This window comes from Macrosteles quadrilineatus, unplaced genomic scaffold, assembly GCF_028750875.1.
Source record: "Macrosteles quadrilineatus isolate MER2022 unplaced genomic scaffold, UCM_ALF_1.0 Scaffold_10__1_contigs__length_6754688, whole genome shotgun sequence".
Taxonomy (NCBI): Eukaryota; Metazoa; Arthropoda; class Insecta; order Hemiptera; family Cicadellidae; genus Macrosteles; species Macrosteles quadrilineatus.
Window position 1 is genome coordinate 3,763,160 of NW_026542603.1, and position 20,550 is coordinate 3,783,709.

The 20,550-nt window shown below is 35.5% G+C and overlaps 1 protein-coding gene across 10 annotated transcripts in view; it reads right to left on the reverse strand.

Annotated features, from left to right (window-relative positions):
• The window catches only part of LOC129004620 (mitogen-activated protein kinase kinase kinase kinase 5-like), a 71,481-nt gene that overhangs the window by 1,975 nt on the left and 48,956 nt on the right, over positions 1–20,550 (reverse strand). For 9 of the 10 annotated variants that reach the window (XM_054433156.1, XM_054433165.1, XM_054433163.1 and 6 more), the window contains 9 exons: positions 14,488–14,633; positions 13,828–14,032; positions 12,580–12,612; positions 11,153–11,280; positions 10,789–10,929; positions 9,899–10,091; positions 6,763–6,846; positions 6,306–6,398; positions 5,227–5,353 (listed from right to left, as the gene is read on the reverse strand). In XM_054433156.1, the coding sequence (XP_054289131.1) occupies positions 5,227–5,353; positions 6,306–6,398; positions 6,763–6,846; positions 9,899–10,091; positions 10,789–10,929; positions 11,153–11,280; positions 12,580–12,612; positions 13,828–14,032; positions 14,488–14,633 (1,150 nt within the window). The remainder of the gene's footprint in view (positions 1–5,226; positions 5,354–6,305; positions 6,399–6,762; positions 6,847–9,898; positions 10,092–10,788; positions 10,930–11,152; positions 11,281–12,579; positions 12,613–13,827; positions 14,033–14,487; positions 14,634–20,550) is intronic. The other variant, XM_054433159.1, reaches the window with a different exon arrangement.

Below are 20,550 nucleotides of genomic sequence, written 5' to 3' on the forward strand. Positions count from 1 at the left end.
TTAAAATAAAAATTTAGAATAAAACTTAAAATTTTGTAAAAAAATGTGTATAAAGTATTACAACTAATCTAAAACTCTTAGTATACTTCTGCAAAATGGAGAAATCTTACTAATTTTATAAAAGTGAAAGTTTGTGTGTTTGTTTAAAGTTCAATCACGCATTAACTACTGGATAGATTGGGCTGAAATTTGGCATTATGATAGCTCACATTCCCGATTAACATGTAGACATATTCTTATCTCAAAACAGTGTTTTTTTTATTTCACGATTCTGAATCAACCACTCGACGTATTTTCATGATTTTCGTATTGAAAGAAAGATAAGTTTGAGAACTAGGGAATGTCGAAGCCATAATTTTAGTTTAGGGTCCCAGTTTTTTAGAAATTAAGTTTTAATTTTTAAAAAGTCTAGCAGCCAACGCTAAGATTCTAAACTAGCTTTTGGCATAAAATAATTTGCTTAACATAACAGCTATAAACATTCAGCTTTTGTATCACAAATTCAGCATTTGGATAAAAATGTAAAGACATACTTAGGGTTGACTTATTTATACTATGTGTTATGCTAATCATTGATACGTTCAATTCTTCTGTAAGAGGATGACAGATAAATTAAATATACATAGTAAAATACTAGGATTTTCAAATGATTTTTTAAAGCAATCTTTGTAATCTTCGATTTGTTTTAGTAGAGCAATATAATTTGTTTTACTAACAGCTGGTTAAATATAAACTATGGAACTATGATGTTATTTTATATACTCTTATTTTGTCATTGAATATAGGAAATAAGTAAGATTAGTAGAGATGATTAGACCACAGTTTTAACCAAAATTAATTAAACCACAGTACCAATCAAGGCTCTGTACACGAGTCTTAATAAAAAAGGATAAATGCAAATTATTTTACTGCTCCACTTTTCAAGGAAAGATTAGAAAAATAACAATGTTTACATGTTTTAATTCTTAATGGTAGCTTTTTGTTTACAATTAATGTTTGTCTGCTTTAACTTTAATTGGATTAGGCCCGGAAATATTGATGTCATAAAAAGAAGATCAAGAATAATCAGGAATCGCGATTTTAAATTACCACCACAACCTCAGCCGGGTTTTATACAAAGATAAACAGATAGATGACATAGATTGAACACAACGTCAACATTGACCTAGGATACTGCAATTAGACAAACCATCCTTTTATGAAATCGTGTTCAGTTGTGGTTACAAATGGGGGCGCCTATATCAGCACCCCAAACATGAAAATATCACTTTTATTTCAACTATGAATATATTGTAGTTTAAATTAACTAATATGGGAAATTACGATGTACATTTATTCAATGAGGGTGGGTAATTATCAAGGATAGAACTGATAACGGTATGGATAATAAACATTGACAATTACGTCATTAGCTTTACTAGCGTGTTTACTTTTTATATTCCTGCTACATGTGACCAGTTATTTTTTCAAATGAATGTTATTTGATCCAAACAGCTGTTTCAAAACAATCTGTTATTGTTTTTACTTTTCTTTGTTTACACTTATTTATTTAGCAATTAATGCAGTGAAATTTAAATAAAGGATAGGTGTTACGATTAGTTTTGATGTTAGGACACCAAAGCTAAATTATGTGTACTGTGAATTTTATTGGATATTATCGTTTTATTTTGGGTCGTTTCTATTCAGACCTACTGGAAATTGCGTATAGTAGTTGTATTTTGGTGATAATAATTATGGAAGAGGCAGGTATGCTATGGAAGGTGGTATCGTTGACTAGGTCTATACACTTCTCAATTATTGACTATTACTCTCTCTACTGTAGGCTACTTATAATCAGTGTGCGTCTGTGCGAATCGGCTGCAAATCTCACTTCAACGCTTTTCACATCGTAAAAATTGCAGAATTGCTGTTTTATTGTAAAATTATCGGATTTAAAATGCATATTGTATACGCCTATGATGGAATAAAAACATATAATGTCATGTTTAAAATCAGTATAAGTGTAAACATATGTTTAAGAGTTATTAGACATATTTTTATTTACTCTCCCTATCATAAATTTAACCATAAAAACCTATCAGCTTATATTTATACTTTTACAGCTTTTATTTTACTTATATCCGAGGAGGGTATCTCTGGTAGGCTGGTGGTCTTGCCAACATCTGATACATGTTTGGGTGAAGATAAAATTTTTGAATTCTGTGCTGTTAGTTATAAGTTAAATGGTTGTAAAATTATTGTAGTTGGTGTGTATTGCTCACCCTCATCAGATCCATTTGAATTTTTGAAACGCCTAAATGCATTAATTAACATTTTGATAAAAAGATGTAAATTTATTATAATTGGTGGGGACATAAATATCAATGTTTTGGTGGATTCACTAATGACAAGTTACTCTGAAGGTTTAATTTCTAGTTTATCTGATCATGATGCACAAATTATTGAAGTAAATTTAGCAAATTCTTTTAGAAATGATAATGAGTAACGATGCATAAAAGAAGTTTTACAGAACAAAATATAGCAAAATTTTCAAACATGTTGTCTGTAGAAAATTGGTTAAATGTATATTGTGCCCCAGTTGAAATTAAGTTTGATGTATTTCTATATATATTTTTTATATTATTTTAATATATGTTTTCCAAAAGTAAAATGTAGGAAACCCTGTAAAAACAAGAACAAATGGATAACTTATGATTTGTATGAGTTGCAATCGGAGCTAAAAAATTTAACTGAACTAAGCAGGTCATCTCATGATCCTAATTTAAGTAGGAGTGTCAAGGAGAAGAAAAGGAGTACAAAAAAATTTTTTGACAGTAAAGTTAAAAACATTACGAAAAACAAATTAGAGAATCTTCAAATGTCAGTAAAACTACTTAGAAAGTTATTGGAGAAGAAATTAATATTAAAAATAAGCACATTGAAACAAATATAGCACTGAACTCTGATGGATCAGAAATAAAAGATCCTTGTGTAGTTAGTTAGCAATATGTTTAATGATCATTATATTAATATAGTTGAGACAAATGTAATTCTTAAGTTGAATCAAGTTGCAGCTTCTTCCAACATTTCTTTGCCTAATTATACTGATAAAGTTTTTGTTCAAACTAGTATAGAGCCTAATCAACTGGAAAAAGTAATCATGTCCTTCAATAATAAGTTTTCAACCGGTTATGATGATATTCCTATAAAAATCATAAAACATGCCAGAACCTATCTGTTACTACCGTTGTGTCATTTAATAAATTCATCTTTAATATCAGGTATTTTTCCGGACAAGTTAAAAATTTCTAAAGTAAAACCTCTATTTAAGGCAGATGACTGTAAAGATGTTTCAAATTATCGCCCACTGTCATTACTTCCTGTTTTTTCCAAAATTTATGAACGAGTTATGGCTATTCAGTTAACAATTTTTAGAGTGTAACAAACTGTTAGACAAAGAACAGCATGGTTTTAGGGCCGGGAAATCAGTAATAACTGCCAGCATTGATTTTATTGAGTCAGCTTTAAATTCTTTGGATAAGGGTAATAAAACAATTGGTATTTTTTATGGATCTTAGTAAAGCTTTTGACAGTGTATCACTTTCAAGCCTACTTGTAGTCCTTCAAAAACTGGGAATAAAAAATAGGGCTTTTTCATGGTTTGACTCTTATTTAAAAAACAGAAAACAGTTTGTTGAAATTAAACATCTTAATACATATATAATAATATTATAGGAAGTATAATATGCAAACAAATATATATAATTTTTTTGACCATTATATAAATACATATTTTAAAATTTATCATTTAATCAGTTAATACACCATAATTTGAATATTAAAAATATTAAGTTCGGAGTCCCTCAAGGCTCTATTCTGGGCCCATTACTTTTTCTATGCTATCTTATGGGTTTACCTAGCTTCACACCTTTTGATAATATCACAATGTATGCAGATGATATAAATTTGCTGATATCACGTAAAACTCTTGATGAAATCGAAGTTTCCGCTTTTAACCAGATTTCAACCTTAGAACAGGCTCTTAACAAAAAATGCTTGCTACTGAATCCTAATAAAACTAAGTTCATCACTTTTACAGCTTGCTCTAGAATTAGACCTGCACCTGAGTTGACAATATTTCTTAATGATCATGTGTTGGAAGAGGTGAATAATTCTAGATTCTTGGGCCTAATAATAGACAAAAACTTAAATTGGAATAATCATGTTTCATCGATTTCTAAAAAGTTAGCTTCTGGTTTATTTGCATTAAGGAAGGTTTCTAAATTTAGCAGTTTGGTTACAATGAAAACCCTTTATCATGCATGCCCTTGTACAGTCTCATATCACTTTTGGTATTGTTTTATATGGTAATACCTCAAATGAAAATTTAGATGAACTTCTTATCCTTCAAAAACAAGCAATAAGAATAATTTTAAAGCTAAATTGGGATGATTCTGTTAAACACCTATTTACTGAATTAGGTTTGGAGAGAAAGGGCTAATTGCCTGAGAATAGGTGTGAGAAAGGATAGGATAAGCAGGCTTACCTTAAGAAATGTAGGCATCCCACTTCATTCACTACAGAACACGGTTCTGTAGTGCTTGTAGAACACGGATGTGGAACACGGATGTGGAACACGGTTCTACATCCGTGTTCTACAAGCACTACAGAACCGTGTTCTGTAGTGAATGAAGTGGGATGCCTATATTTCTTAAGGTAAGCCTGCTTATCCTATCCTTTCTCACACCTATTTACTGAATTAGAATTTTTGACTGTATATAGTCTATACATTTTTGAACTTATTTTGTTTATAAAAAAGAATTCTCATAGAATAGAAACGTTAGGTCTCAAAACCATAGTTATAATACTAGAAACAATAGAGTATTTGCTTATACAAGCCACAATCTTAAATTATATGAAAAGAAACCTTCCTATGCAGGTATTAGATTCTATAATACTCTTTCGGTGGATTTGAAATCCACAGAAGATTTTAATGTTTTTAAGAAAAAACTGAAAAGTTTAATGCTATCCAAACCGTTGTACTCTCTAGATGAGTTTTTTTATTAATATAATGATATAAACTTATCTCTATGTCTATTTCATGTATATTGTAGTGAAATCATTAACATATAATGTCTTTGTATAATGTAGTAAGTTAGAAACATTTTTAAATTGACGCTATTCTATGTACACATGTATGAAAAATAAATGTTATTTTGAATCTTGAATCTATTATAGTCAACATACTTGTCGGATCCGAGAAGCCTGTAGCTTCGACTTTTGTCCACAATCTCCTGAACAACTTCTCCGTTCTTCAGACTCCTGCCTTGCACTCCATGTTTGTGAAAAGCAAGAACACTGTCTGGTAGACAAACTGGAAACAAATAGTAGATATGTGTCAACATACTAACTTAGTGATAATTGACAAACAAGGTAAAATGTAATGAGGTGGAATTTCAATGTTACGGAGTATAAGCTTTGGATGTGTATAACTAGACATTCCACCCCAATGTTCACACATATACACATTACAAACCTTACCTTACCTTACCTAGCTGGCCACTCAAACCTAAGCAGGTTTTTGGCCTCTCCAACGCCACATTACAAACACATTTGATTATTTAGAGAAGGCCTACTATCAACCAGTCGCGGTACGGAAGTTGAGTCTGCCTTTTTTCGTGCATGTGTAATGTGTATTTATTTGAATGTAATTGACATATCTCATTTGGACAAAACATTCTTGTAAAGAACACTTCATAATGCCTGAAGAGGCAAAACATGTTGTGAATTGGGTGAATATGACCACTACTTGTCGACGTAAGGCATCTAAGAGGCACCTTAATAGTATAAGTCTATTTATTGTTTTGATCGGCTTGATTTTTAAACCTGGTTGTTCTTAATTTTGATTCTGGAGATTGTAAGGCAAAAACTAACCACTAAGCAAATAAGGAGGTAGCTTCCAAATAGTTTATTTTGTAACAATAAGCAAATTTGACTAACAATAGTCAAATAGAAGCAAACATTGTTTCTTAAATTAAATTGATTTGGGTGAATCTGGTGTTCTCATATCGCAAAAATCGGAGTTGTATTACTGTGAACATAATTTCTTACTAGAAAATTGTTAAAGTTTAAGGTATTTTGCCTGAAAATATTGCTGAAAATATTTTGGAAAATTTTTCAAAAAAATAAAATTATTTTGATTTGAAAGCATTATTAAAAGGCAAGTTATAAATTATTATAAAATTAAAACTATATTTGTTGGTAAAACTCACTTATTTTTCAATTAAGGAATTACTGAAATATATATGACAACTTATCGTAGTTACCTATAGATTCTACTGGAAAGTCGAATTGCAGTTCTGATATTTGCTTTCGATTACTCTTCAGTCTTCCTTGCAGGGTAACTATCCTAATAACATCTGTGGAAAGACAATAAGATAAATAAATAACAAGCACAAACAATCTTGTTAGGTAATAATCATCGAGTGATGTTACGTGAGCCAATACACCAGCTCAAATTTGGTCAAATTAATTTCAATATTTCGAACAAGACCAATCCTGGGTAATGTATCCTACACAAAACGTCATGGTGTTATTTTAACATGGTAGGCTATCATCATTTTGGTTGAAGGTAAAAACCAACATGACATTTCAAAAACTTATAATGATTCTTGCACAAGTTAGAAAGAGGTTGTGTAATGAATTGTATTCAATGTATTATTTCAAGTGTTTAGTATTTAGCGGTTCCTGTATTGCATACCATGAAGTTACAGCTTTACTTACTTGAATAACAAACTAAGATTGCGTCTTTTTCTAATTGAGTAACATTGATGATCTGCAAGTTTTCTCTCCTTGGAATGACTGTAGCTGTAAAAGAGAAAAATAGAACTTTACTGACATGGTTATCTTAATCCTCGAGCTGGTGGTCTTTTATACTGTGGTCGCAAGGGGTCTTTTATGGGTCGCACTCACGCAAAATTTTTTATAACACATTTTTATACAGTAAATAAGTTTGTAAATATATCATATAATATATAATATTTTTCAGTATAAAACAAGGAATAATGTTATATAAATTTTAGATATTAAATTTTAATTCACAAAAAATTTTTTTTGTATATTCTGTATATGTTCTAGGGGTGTACGAATACTACTTTTTCTTTTCGAATCGAATACGAATCAAATAGAGAGAATTTCTAATCGAATTCAAATTTTTTCGAATCAAATACTTTCCCTCGAATAGTATCCGAATAGTGAACATTTTTTAACCGAATACTAACCTCAAATAATGAAAACTTGAAATCAATATCAAGTCAACTCTCAATAACTTAATTACTAAAACTGTTGGTATATTTTTTTCAGAATAAGTGTAGATTGTAAATGTAACTTTTGTTTATTTAATTTAGGCCTAGTTTAATTCAATAGGTAACTGAACTTAGATAATAAGTAAAGATACAAACCTGAACCAAGTTTTATTAGTCAAAATTATAAAGCACAACCAATAACAAATTTTGTAAACTTAGGCATTTTTAGAATGAGTTTATTAAGTTACAAAGGAAATGTATAATTATTAACTTTTAACCTACTTTTAAGGACTTTTTACACGTGTTGCATTCTGAAACAGAGCCCTTTTTGACGATAAAATCCCAAATTAAACTCCTTTACTTATTTTTGAATTCTTGTGATGATGTTGAAGGCACATTTAGGCCTAAATCGGCTTCTTCATCTGAATCCATCTTGTGTCATTCAACCAAAATTAAATGAAGCCTAGGCCTACAACTTTTAGGCAATATCCAACTGTATAAAAGCAACTGTTGTCAAAATGTACAAAAATTGTTACTAAGTTTAGCTGAAATACTTAGTGCAGACGTGCTAAACAAACTGTCTCTAAACTCCAACCTCAAAACTTCTTGTCTTGTAATTTGTAACACAGCAACACAGCTTGCGCTGATGCAATAGAAAAAAGAAAGAACAGAAATTGTTGTCTGCTAGAGAAGCAGAAGACTAGAAGCAGACTTCCATAGCAAGTGCGAATTACGTTTTACTCTGGGATCACGGCAAATCTATCTAGCAGACAACATTTGTATATATCATATTTCAAGTTTATAAAGGTGACAGGACGGTGCGCGTTTTGGTACCATATATAAGAGAACTCAGTATAATTTGTTCCGGTATCTTATTCGCCATCACTTTTTCAGTTTTACTTCACTCAAAATAGACACATCAATGTTGTATGCTAGATTTATGTAGGTCTACCGTGATCCCAGAACAAAACGTAACTTGAACCCGATCGCCATCGCCAAGAACAATGAAGGCAGATGAATGCTAACGTAGTGTTTTGCAGCATATAACGAGTTTAATAATGTTGAAAAATAATAAAATAAAATATCTAAGTGAGTTTTTATTAAATATTGTATTGCATTTTTATTTAATCTGAAGCAGCTTAACAGTTTTTATTTATTTTCAAACCAAGTTAGAATGGAACTATTTTACCGACCTTGTTTATTTGGTTAATGGCGGAGGACATTATTTCATCGGAAACTCACGACACGATTACACAATAGTTGAAAATGAAACGTTGTCACTCGATAGTCGATAGAAACTGATTACTATTCCTATTTTAGCCCGATGGTAATTTTTTATTAATTACTTGAAACACTTTTTTGGCCAACTTGATTTGTTTTATGCTTTCCAAAGCTCCAACTAATTATGTGGCCAGATGCGAAGTATTCGAAAAGGTCCGAACTATTCGACCACCGTCGAACAATTCAAAAAATCGAATACTCGCAGATAGAACGAATCGAATTGAACAGTAGTTTTACTATTCGATTCAATTCGAAATTTCGAATATTCGCACACCCCTAATTATAACACAAATCAATGAACTCAAAATAATTGTTCTAAATATACAAATTGTGCACAATTTGATGAGGAAAAGAATGATATCATACATGTACCTTGTTTTCCTAAAAAAAAATATACATATAACGGTTTTTATTACCACATACATATTCGTTGTACAACCTACATGAATAGTTGAAGCGAAACATTCATGTCCAACTTCATACAAGAAATAATTTATAAAATACTCAAGTTATATTACATACAGCGTCTCAATTTTTTTGCAGAGTTGCCGTGCTAGTGATACCTCCATTTGGATGTTTTCAGTCTACGAATATTATCGTTTCGTAAAAAGCAAGTGCGGTTCGGCATGATCTACGCCAGTTGTCTGATTCAGAATTTAATTGAACAACAAAACATTGACCATGGCAACTTCCTCAAAAATATAATTTTTTATATGGAATCGGTATTGAGAATCGTGAGTAACATTTCAGAACTGGTATTGACTCGAGAAATTCTGTTATCAACCTATCCCTATTAAAATAAAATTAATATTCTACTAGGACTTAATTCTAACCATGGCCTTGAGTTTTGAGACCGAGATTGGCTTTGTTCCAGCCTTGCATGGATCGAAACTGCTAATACAAGTTATTTTAGAGCTGGCGGTGAGTCGGCGTATTCTGTCAGCGATTCTCAAATCTGGTAATCGAATCTCGAATCCGAATTTTTCTTAGGATTCAATTGATTTGAGATTCGGATTCGACTCATCTGAGCTGCCTCTGCAGCGCACGTGTTGTGTCAGTTGTTTGTATTCTATTTTACCAATCTTTTGTACTCTTGACAAATTCTTGAAAATTTGAAAAAGTCTGAATATTTGTACACCCCTAAATTAGAGTTCAGTTAGCTTACCTGAGAAAATTAGAGTAGCCTACAGGGGCACAAAAATAACAACATTGATATTTTGTCCTCATATAGGACTTCTTCAGAGAGTAGGATGAGGAGGTTTTTAAATCTCAATAATGTTTACATACTTGGTAGGCTTTTCCTGATCATATACTTGGTAGTTTCAACACGTTACCTTGGCCGTCCATATCTTCGAGCTCATCGCTGTGGAACCAGCTGGCCCCGGAGTTCATGTTGATGAGGTCCAGCTTGAGTCTGTGCTTGTCGTAGCTCTGCTTCACACTGACGCACACCATCGGGTATTCCAGCTCTGGCGTGATCACCATCTCAAACACACTCGGAGGCTGGGCCAGTGAACACTCGACATGCTGCAAGCAATATCATGTCTTTCTAATAAATCTTGAAAACCATCTAAACACTTTAAGGTCTTAACAGTTATTCTGTAATACTGCAAGTTCCCATTATTGGCTTTACATATTGAGTTTACAGTACAATTCTGGTGATCCAGCATCTACAGACAGTACCGGTCCAAGGCTTTAGGGAGTGTTTGGCAAAACTAAAGCATTATCGTCTACCTTATTGATAGGGAGTTTTTTTTTCTTTTTTTTTTGGAATTTGGCTGAGGTTCGGTTTGCACAAAATTACCTGGTGTCTATAAGTAATAATATATAACCTTTAATTCCCTATTGTTAATCCAGCAATCCAGCAAGCTTACAGCTTTTAAGGATGGACACATTGCCACTCACAATCCTTACATTGAAACAGCTCTATTTCTTTGTCTATCTAATCTATGCATTCATAATTTTTTTGTAAGGGAATAGTCCAAACCCAAAAGTATTTAATCTCTTCCATTTGTTGGATTGCATCATTAGATGATAGCATAATGACAAATGGAAACAATCTTGCTTTGAATCGAGTTAGCAACCTTTCATAGAAAAGGCAAGCACTATAAACACCTAGCTACAATGACAATTGACTCTCTCACTTCTATGAGGACATTTAACAAAATGTGCCCATAGCGATAACAACAATTTTAGAAAATCAACCAACACAATTTGTACGTACCTTGAGTAGCATGAACTTGTTGAGAGGGTCATACCACTGCATAAGGAAGATGCCATTGAACATGGCGCCACACAGGTACTTGTAGCCGTTGTAAGGGTTCCTACCCACACAACACTTGGTGCATCCCTTGGTATCTGGTACCTGCAACACAGTTAATAGTAAGCATTATAAATGGGTGTAAAATACCTGCATTATGTGATCTAGGACATTGCAGAAGGGCACTAGTTACAACTCACATCAGGGTCTTCATTAGGCTAGTACTAAATGTCTGTGGAGAGACAACAAGCCGTCCCTGTACAACTGTAGTGTCTTGCCTGTATTGTGTCAGTACAGTAACAACTACAGTCAAATGTGTGAATGTTACCTTTGTAGTGAGAGCAAACTTGCGAGGCACCAGTCTCTCAGGTATCCTGTTCATGTGCATGGTGAACCTGTGACTCTGCTTGCTGTGGAGAGCCAACAAGTCATGCCTGTACAACTGTGGTGTCTTGCCTGCAATACAACATAGGTTTAGCAATCATTTACTCTTTCAACCCTTATTTTTTACTTTCTTCCTTCTTGAGGCTACAAAGTACTTGGGGAAAATATTGTTTTTTTAAAAACATTTTCAAGTTTCAGTTTTGGGCAAAAATATTTGCTTTGTATCGCCTTAAAAAAAAAAAAAAAAAAAAAAAAAAATAGTTTTAGTACAGCAGTACACAACTATGGTCCATTTTGGATGGAATTTGGTATGTAGGTGGTATCTTCAGTTTTTTTTTAAATTTGTTTATCTAACTTTGATTTTTAATGGTGATTTTCCCATGAAAACCCATAAAATAATGGGAAAATATGATTATCTGAAAAAAGCTCAAATTATTTTTATTAACATTTGGTATGTGATAGCCCTTGACAAAATGGCACAACCCACACTGCTGTACAAATAACAGTTCAAAAGTGTTTTTACTTTTCCCATAAATAAGTTCACAGTTACCTCCTCCACTTATCCAGTACAATGGGTTTTGCTCATAAAAGTAATAGGATATTCAATTTTTATGTCAAACTAATGAGAGAAAGAATGTGTCCGTTTGCTGATACCGGTCGGTTTGTGTGGTGCTTTATGCAGATTGGTTACGGTCTGAAATTGACAAGCCTTTTTTACATTTAGCGCTCCACAATAAAGGACACGGCCCGTAAACTTTTCAATTTAAAAAACGTGCTCATAACTGCTTACTGTGTAAAATACTACCTATCTTGGTAGCATACCGTACTATGCAAACTACTGTAAAAGTGGTTGAATAAAAGCACTAATCTTGAAGGGAAAGCCAACAACTGTGTGTGTGAATGTGCAAAAACATAAATACTGGAAAAATGCAAACTGTACGCAACTTTCAGTAACTAATTTATGAATTAGGCCTACATTTATTCGTTTGCTATAAATGTCTAGATTTAGCTAGTAAATGAGTGAGAAATGTTTTGTAAAATGTAAAAGACAATTTTTATTTGGATATACGGTATTCAATGATTATTAAATTTGGATGTTATTTTAAAATCAAAACGAATATGGACAATGTTATATTTTAATTGTTAGTTTTTAAAGCATGAAACATAAAAAAAACAACACAAAACTAACAATAGGACTGTCTTAAGTGTCCGTGTTTTGTTCAATCCAATCAAAACGTCGTTAATTTATAAAATAAAAACATGTTCAATGTTTTAACGCTTACAAAACAGCGAATAAAGAATGTTTTGACTTTGAAACAAATGAAAACCACTTTTTAGTTCGATGTGCTACATAAAACATTTTGAAAATACCTTTATTCCTGGAACCCCTCAAAAGCCTAGGACCTATAATAAGGATGAAAAACAATAGAAGAGTAGTAAACTGAGTACAAAAGGTGTGTCAGGAGTGTTTATTGAGGTTGCACATTAAGAATGTGAATGTTTGAAACCATTTTTTATAAATTACCAAATCTCACTGAATATCACACATTTACCAGAAAGGAAAAAGTTTGCACTGTGACATTGGGCTATGGGGCAAGGATGGTGTGATTAATAGACCAAGCGACGCCTATCCTCGGTTAAAATAGCCCGAAAATATCCAGAGGTTCAAATATCTACTCAGATTAAACTAATAATAATCATCAATGGCTTACAGTTTTTTGATAAAGCCTTTGGCTCAAAGCCAAGGTGTTCAGGTGTTAAGGTGTACAGCCACCTATCCAGAAAACCAAAAATTTAAGTTATAATTCAAAGACGAGGAGAGACACTTTCTGTGAAACAACTCTAACAGAAAGCCATACGATTGGGCTTTTGTGATACAGAAACGTCCTGAAAATTTTCCTGCTGAATAACCAGGCAGTCTGGATTATTTGGCGACCAGTAGAGCATTTGCACTAACGCAAAATTACTTTTGAGAGTGTCATTTCTAGCTCTGTGAACAACCCTAACCCTGGTAGAGGACTATAGAATTTATTAGTAACACGATACAGCCTTTGCTATTTGGATGTTATCACTACTTGCTCGAGACCGGACTACCAGAGTTACGCATTTTTTTTCAAAAAGTTGAATTTACACATTTCAGTGTTACGTTGTAAATGTAGTCACTATCAAACAAACAAGAGGAAATTTTACTATTTTAAGTATCAGTTTAGTTTTTAACTTTTTTTCCCGATAACTTTGCGATTCTCAAACACAATATTATTGTTTATTGTTATATATATTATTATTAATATTATTTAAGTGTGGGGCTGAAATGTACTTTTTGACTAGAAGTTGAAATTTCCCTACTTGATTTAGGGAATACCAAGCCAAAAACAAACATATCAGAGGACATTTCCAATACTGGGGAGCTAGATGGTCTACTGGTTAAGTGTGGGACTTTAATCCTGAAACAAAACCTGATAACCACCGATGGATTTTAACTACTTTAAGTCATAATGTAGCAACCCTCTAGCCCTTGCCAGAAATAACGCATAAATCAAATCCGGAATTCCTTGCCCAATATGAGACAACAAATGTATAAAATACAGATACTATTACATTTGATGGTTTTGGTCATACCTGAGAGGGACATGAGCACATCTTTGATGACGTACAGCCATATCGTCCTGCGCGGGTACAGCTGGTCGATGGCTGTCTCATGTAGTTCGTTGAGGTTCAGGTTGTATATCCCTTCCTCCGCACCGATCAGTATGTGTTGGTCTCGCGTGTCCGGGTGTATCCAGCTGGCTGTACAGTGAATCCTTAGTGGACATCCGTTGAACACCTGCAACACGCAAAACATGAGAGATAATCATTCAGAGCACAGTGATGTACTTATCTATACGGTAACCACGACTAATCATTGGACAGAGAACCGCATGAGAAACCGCAAAAAGACAGACTCGATCCTATTTTCACAATACAAATTAAATTAATCAAATTTTTTTTGCAGATATGAATTCTTTATCAAAGCATTAGCTTTAGCTATAAAGTTAATTTCATTGTAAGGTGATATACTGGGGCTTATTGGGGAATTTTAACAACTATCCTTATGATAATGGTTGTTATGAAGATTATCCTCTATCGTCATGTCCTTCATAACAATAGAAACAAAATCAAGACATTCTTCAAGTCTTGGACAGTCAAAGCTGGTTGACCTTAAGGAGTACTCTACATGAATTTACCTCAACCAGATATACATTGACACCAATAACAACCTCCTAAAAATCTATGGTTTACCTTGGAGAAACAAGCGCCCATGTGGACCTTAGGGGTGGGAGGCAGGCCGTTGCTGACGGGCCGTGGCGGTGTGTGTCGCTTTCTCTCCCTACGTCGTGGCGGCACTGGGGGAGTGTCCGACAACAGGTCAGGTTCCGGCCCTTCTCCTGCGGCACACACATAAACAAATTACCATTTACCATTGGTGTCTTCTCCGCAATCCTTGTAGAAAGGAGAATCGTCAATTCTTGTGTGTATGAGTATGTGTGTGGGAGTGTAGAATTGAGCATTGCTTAACTATTTCATGTTTAGGCTACATTTACGTTCTTCAATAAACTCAGTTAGTTTATAGTAAGGCCGTTTAATCAGGTATTGTTTGAGTTGTTTTTTAAATGCTTTACATTTAATTTGTTTCTTTGAGTTTGTTTGACAGAAGATTGAACAATTTGATCCCCATGTTGTTTGGGATTATACTGGTTTTATTTAGCCTATGGTAGCCTAAATCAAGGTTTGTTTTATTCCTTATATTGTAGTTATGACATTGATTCTCAGTTGAGAGGGATTAGATTTGATTGAAGTTATTATTTCAAAAAGATAAAGAGAAATTACGGTTAGGATTTGGTTTTTGATGAAAAAGGTTTGCAGTGGACTTGTGTTTCAGCTTGTTTAATTTGTTCAATTATTCAGATTGCTTTCTTCTGTAAGGTAACTATTTTCTGGATGTGATTTTTATTTGCAGAGACCCAGGCTATGATTACATATGTGATGATAAGATGGCATGAAATGCTGTCATAGTAGTTTCTTTGTTTGTCAGATTTATAATTCTTCTTAAAGAATATACAACTTGCCATATCTTTCTTTTAAGTTTCAAGAGATGATCATGCCATGTTAGGCACAACAACAGATCCATAAATAATTATTATTCCTGGTTTGAGTATTTTGTTTACTTTAAGTTATCCACAGTAATGGTTGAAAATTGGAGAAAACCGTGCCATCATATGATTATAACCATACATTAATTGCCTCGTAATACACAAGAAACGGATACTTCATTTCTTGCTAGTTATGAAGGATAAGTGATTCATTTGAAAAATATAAAACACAAGATCATCAAGTTATTTCGAGGGGTTATTGGTGAAATTTTATAAAACATTAATGAAAAGCAAGTTTTTATGATGTTTTGGTATCTGGAGTCCTCAGGCGAGAAAGAACCTAAATTATAACACCTAAGTTTTGAGATTTGTGATTTGATTTTATCAGGGTGTCTAGTTTATTTCCATTATAAAATTCAAGACTAATTCCAGACTTTTCAAGACTAATTCCAGATTTTTCAAGACTAGTTTTTTCAACAATTAGTGCGTGTTGATACCAAAATGTATCGATTCTCGATTCTTGATACTGATACCAATTTTTATAGCTTAACCAAATTTTCTGAATAATACTACACCAACCCCTGTCTTTGTCATAAAGTAGTATTATGATAATGTGGGGTTTTCAAGTAAAGAAATAATGCAGCAATAAAAAAATCTAACTAGCAAATTTGTTTTTTTTTATCATGAAATCTTCCACGTACCGTACGTTTAGACATCATCATTGACTGCAGCGGTTACAGCAACGTGATCGTTGTCGTCCGCGATCACGGCAAAATCATGAACATTTCCCGCGGCCTTGTTGACTTTAATGACATCATCGTCGTCTCCCGCTGTCTCAGAAACGTCATCGTCATCGTCCGCGATCGCGGCAAAATCATGAACATTTCCCGCGGCCGTGTAGACATCATCGTCGTCTCCCGCGGTCACGAAAACGTCATCGTCGTCTCCCGCGGTCACGGAAACGTCATCGTCGTCTCCCGCGGTCACGGAAACGTCATCGTCGTCTCCCGCGGTCACGGAAACGTCATCGTCATCTCCCGCGGTCACGGAAACGTCATCGTCGTCGTCCGCGATCGCGACAAACTCATGAACATTTCCCGCGGCCGAGCAGATATCATAGTCGTCTCCCGCGGTCACGGAATCGTCATCGTCGTCTCCCGCGGTCACGGAAATGTCATCGTTATCTCCCGCGGTCACGGAAACGTCATCGTCATCTCCCGCGATCGCGACAAAATCATGAACATTTCCCGCGGCCGAGCAGATATCATCGTCGTCTACCGCGGTCACGGACGTCTCCCGCGGTCACGGAAACGTCATCGTTATCTCCCACGGTCACGGAAACGTCATCGTTATCTCCCGCGGTCACGGAAACGTCATCGTCATCTCCCGCGATCGCGACAAACTCATGAACATTTCCCGCGGCCGAGCAGATATCATCGTCGTCTCCCGCGGTCACGGAATCGTCATCATCGTCTCCCGCGGTCACGGAAACGTCATGGTTGTCTCCCGCGGTCACGGAAACGTCTTTGTCATCTCCCGCGGTCACGGAAACGTCATCGTCGTCGTCCGCGATCGCGACAAACTCATGAACATTTCCCGCGGCCGAGCAGATATCATCGTCGTCTCCCGCGGTCACGGAATCGTCATCATCGTCTCCCGCGGTCACGGAAACGTCATCGTTGTCTCCCGCGGTCACGGAAACGTCATTGTCATCTCCCGCGGTCACGGAAACGTCATCGTCGTCGTCCGCGATCGCGACAAACTCATGAACATTTCCCGGGGCCGAGCAGATATCATCGTTGTCTCCCGCGGTCACGGAAACATTATCGTCATCTCCCGCGGTCACGGAAACGTCATCGTCGTCGTCCGCGATCGCGGCAAAATCATTTCATTTCATTTCATTTCATATAACTTTATTCATTAAAGTACAATATATAGATACAGGAATGGCGTCAAGAGCAATTTAATAAAACTAACTAACTAACTAAAATACTCATCATTATCATGCATGGCATAACAACATACCATCAATATTAATAGCTTTTCAGATCAAATAAATTAAAACAAGCAGTGCAATATGAAAGTTTATACATGAAAATATCAAAATTAAAAATATAGATAAAATTATTTTAAAACCAAAAGTTTCAATTGATATGAAACAGAGCAATTAATAACTTATAGAACTAAAACTCTTCAAAGGAGTACATAGCCTTGTTGATAAGAAACTTTTTCAATTTTGATTTAAATTTATTTTTGGAAGTTTCTAATTTGATTTCTTTAGGAAGTTTATTATAAAATTTGGAACCGGCATATTTAGGTGTCTTCGTAAAAAGTTGCAGAGTATGTGAGCTTGTGGCCAGGTTTTCTCGATTTCTAGTGAAGTAATTGTGATAGTCTCCAATAAGTTGTAATTCATTAAATCTGTCTTTTACTGATAATACTGTTTCATAGACATACATTCCATAAACAGTCATAATATTCTCAGTTTTAAAATATTCTTTGACTGAAGTTCTGCGTTTTAAATTGCACAAAATTCTAATAGCTTTCTTTTGCTTTTTTAGAATTGATTTTAATTTTTTCTTTTTTGCTGCACCATAAAGTGAAACTCCAAATGATATGATTGAATGTATGTACGAAAAATATATAATTTTTAAAGTTTCCTTTTCACATAGGGGTTTTAATCTTGTTAGCGCATAAAGGCCAGATGAAATTTTAGAAAGTAACTGATCAATATGATGATTCCAATTCAAATTTTCATCAATTTCTAATCCCAAGAATTTGATGTGGTCTTTATTTTGAATTATGTTGTTATTAACTACAATTTTTGGCAGATTTTGCGGTTTAGTTTTTCCTGCTTGGAAACACATAAAATTAGTTTTATCTGTGTTCAAACGCAAATTATTCGAATTAAAAAAACTGTTAAGTAATAATATATCAGAATTGGCCTTGGCTTCAAGTTCAGCATAGGTTCCTGCGGCTATTTTTAAATTTGCATCATCAGCATATAGGCAAAGCTTGCTAAAATCACTGAGTTGAGGAAAATTTCTCAAATAAAAGATGAATAAAAGAGGGCCTAGGATCGATCCTTGGGGCACCCCATATTTTACTTCCCGAGTACAAGAATTGTAAGAAATTTTATAATTTTTGTTATTACAGTGACTAAGTTCTACGTATTGTTTTCTATCAAAAAGATATGACTTGAACCAGCTCAATGCAGTACTATTTAGTCCACTACTACTGAGCTTTGAAAGCAACAACTCATGAGAAATTGAATCAAAAGCTTTACTGAGGTCCATGAACAACCCTACCACTTTAGATTTACTCTCTAAGCTATCAACGATGGATTCAATGAAAGCTGTGGCAGCTGTTATGACAGATCTGCCACTTCGGAATCCATGTTGGCAGTCATCAAATGTACCATTATTTTCAAAGAAGCATACCAGTTGGTTATAAACAACCTTTTCATAGATTTTTGAAATTGAAGGCAGCAAAGCAATCGGTCTATAGTTTGATACTGTTTGTCTGTTTCCTTTTTTGAATAGCGGTTTTAATTTTGTTATTTTGAGTTTGTTAGGGAAAATTCCTGATATCAAAGATGAGTTAATGAGATGAGTTATTGGTTTAAGTAGGACTGATTTCGCTTTTTTAAAAAGAACCACAGGAATACCATCGTAGCCAGCACTATAGGAATTTTTTAGACTTTTAATAATTTTATCAATGTCGCTCTCATCAACAAAGCTAAATTTAAAGCTCCTTTTATCTGAAGGAAGTACAGTATGCAGAGTGTCATCAACATTTTTTTGGAATGTATTTATATTATTGAAAGTTTCAGTTTCTTTTACAACATCTGCAAAATAATTTATGAATTGGCCACAGACCAGGGAGGGGTCAGAACATACATCATTATTTACTACTAGGTTTATATTATGATTAATAATAGTTTTGGCTCCTACTTCAGAGTTCACAATCTTCCAAGTTGCCTTATTAACATTGTCAGAACTACCAATTTTTCTTTTATAATACTGTTTTTTTGAAGAAAACAATTTCTTTCTAAACTGCTTATTAGTTTCTCTAGCCTCATGTAACAACTTTTTGCAGTTTAACTCTCTAGCCGCTTTGTTAAGATTAATAATATTTTGTCTTTCCAGCTTCAGTTCATTAGGAATCCACTTACAGTTAGTATGTTGTCTTGAGAGAGTTGATGGAAAGAATGTATTAAAATAATTAGGGATGGACGGGTCCCGAAATTTCGGGAATTTTTCGGGAAAAAAATATTCCCGATCATCGGGACGGGATTACATTTGACTCGGGAATTTTTCGGGACGGGATTTGGTCCGATCGCCGGCGATTTTTCCGCTTCGCGAGTGCCGATGACGCCGTTATTGCGAGCGACAGGTCCGCGAACGCAGGAGACGAAGTCATTTCGACGATTACGCCGTGACCGCGGAGTCCTACCGACGTCCGCGCCGTGACCGCGGAGTCCTACCGACGTCCGCGCCGTGACCGCGAGTCATACCGACGATCGCGCCGTGACCGCGGAGTCCTACCGACTATCGCGCCGTGACCGCGGAGTCCTACCGACGATCGCGCCGTGACCGCGGAGTCCTACCGACGATGGTGCCGTGACCGCGAGTCATACCGACGATCGCGCCGTGACCGCGGAGTCCTACCGACGATCGCACCGTGACCGCGGAGTCCTACCGACGATCGCGCCGTGACCGCGGAGTCATGCTGACGATCGAGCCGTGATCGCGAGTCATACCGACGATCGCGCCGTGACCGCGAGTCATACCGACGATCGCGCCGTGACCGCGGAGTCCTACCGACGATCGCACCGTGACCGCGGAGTCCTACCGACGATCGCACCGTGACCGCGGAGTCCTACCGACTATCGCGCCGTGACCGCGGAGTCCTACCGACGATCGCGCCGTGACCGCGGAGTCCTACCGACGATCGCGCCGTGACCGCGAGTCATACCGACGATCGCGCCGTGACTGCGGAGCCCTACCGACGATCGCACCGTGACCACGGAGTCCTACCGACGATCGCGCCGTGACCGCGGAGTCATGCTGACGATCGAGCCGTGATCGCGAGTCATACCGACGATCGCGCCGTGACCGCGAGTCATGACGACGATCGCGCCGTGACCGCGAGTCATGACGACGATCTCGCCGTGACCGCGAGTCATGACGACGATCGCGCCCTGACCGCG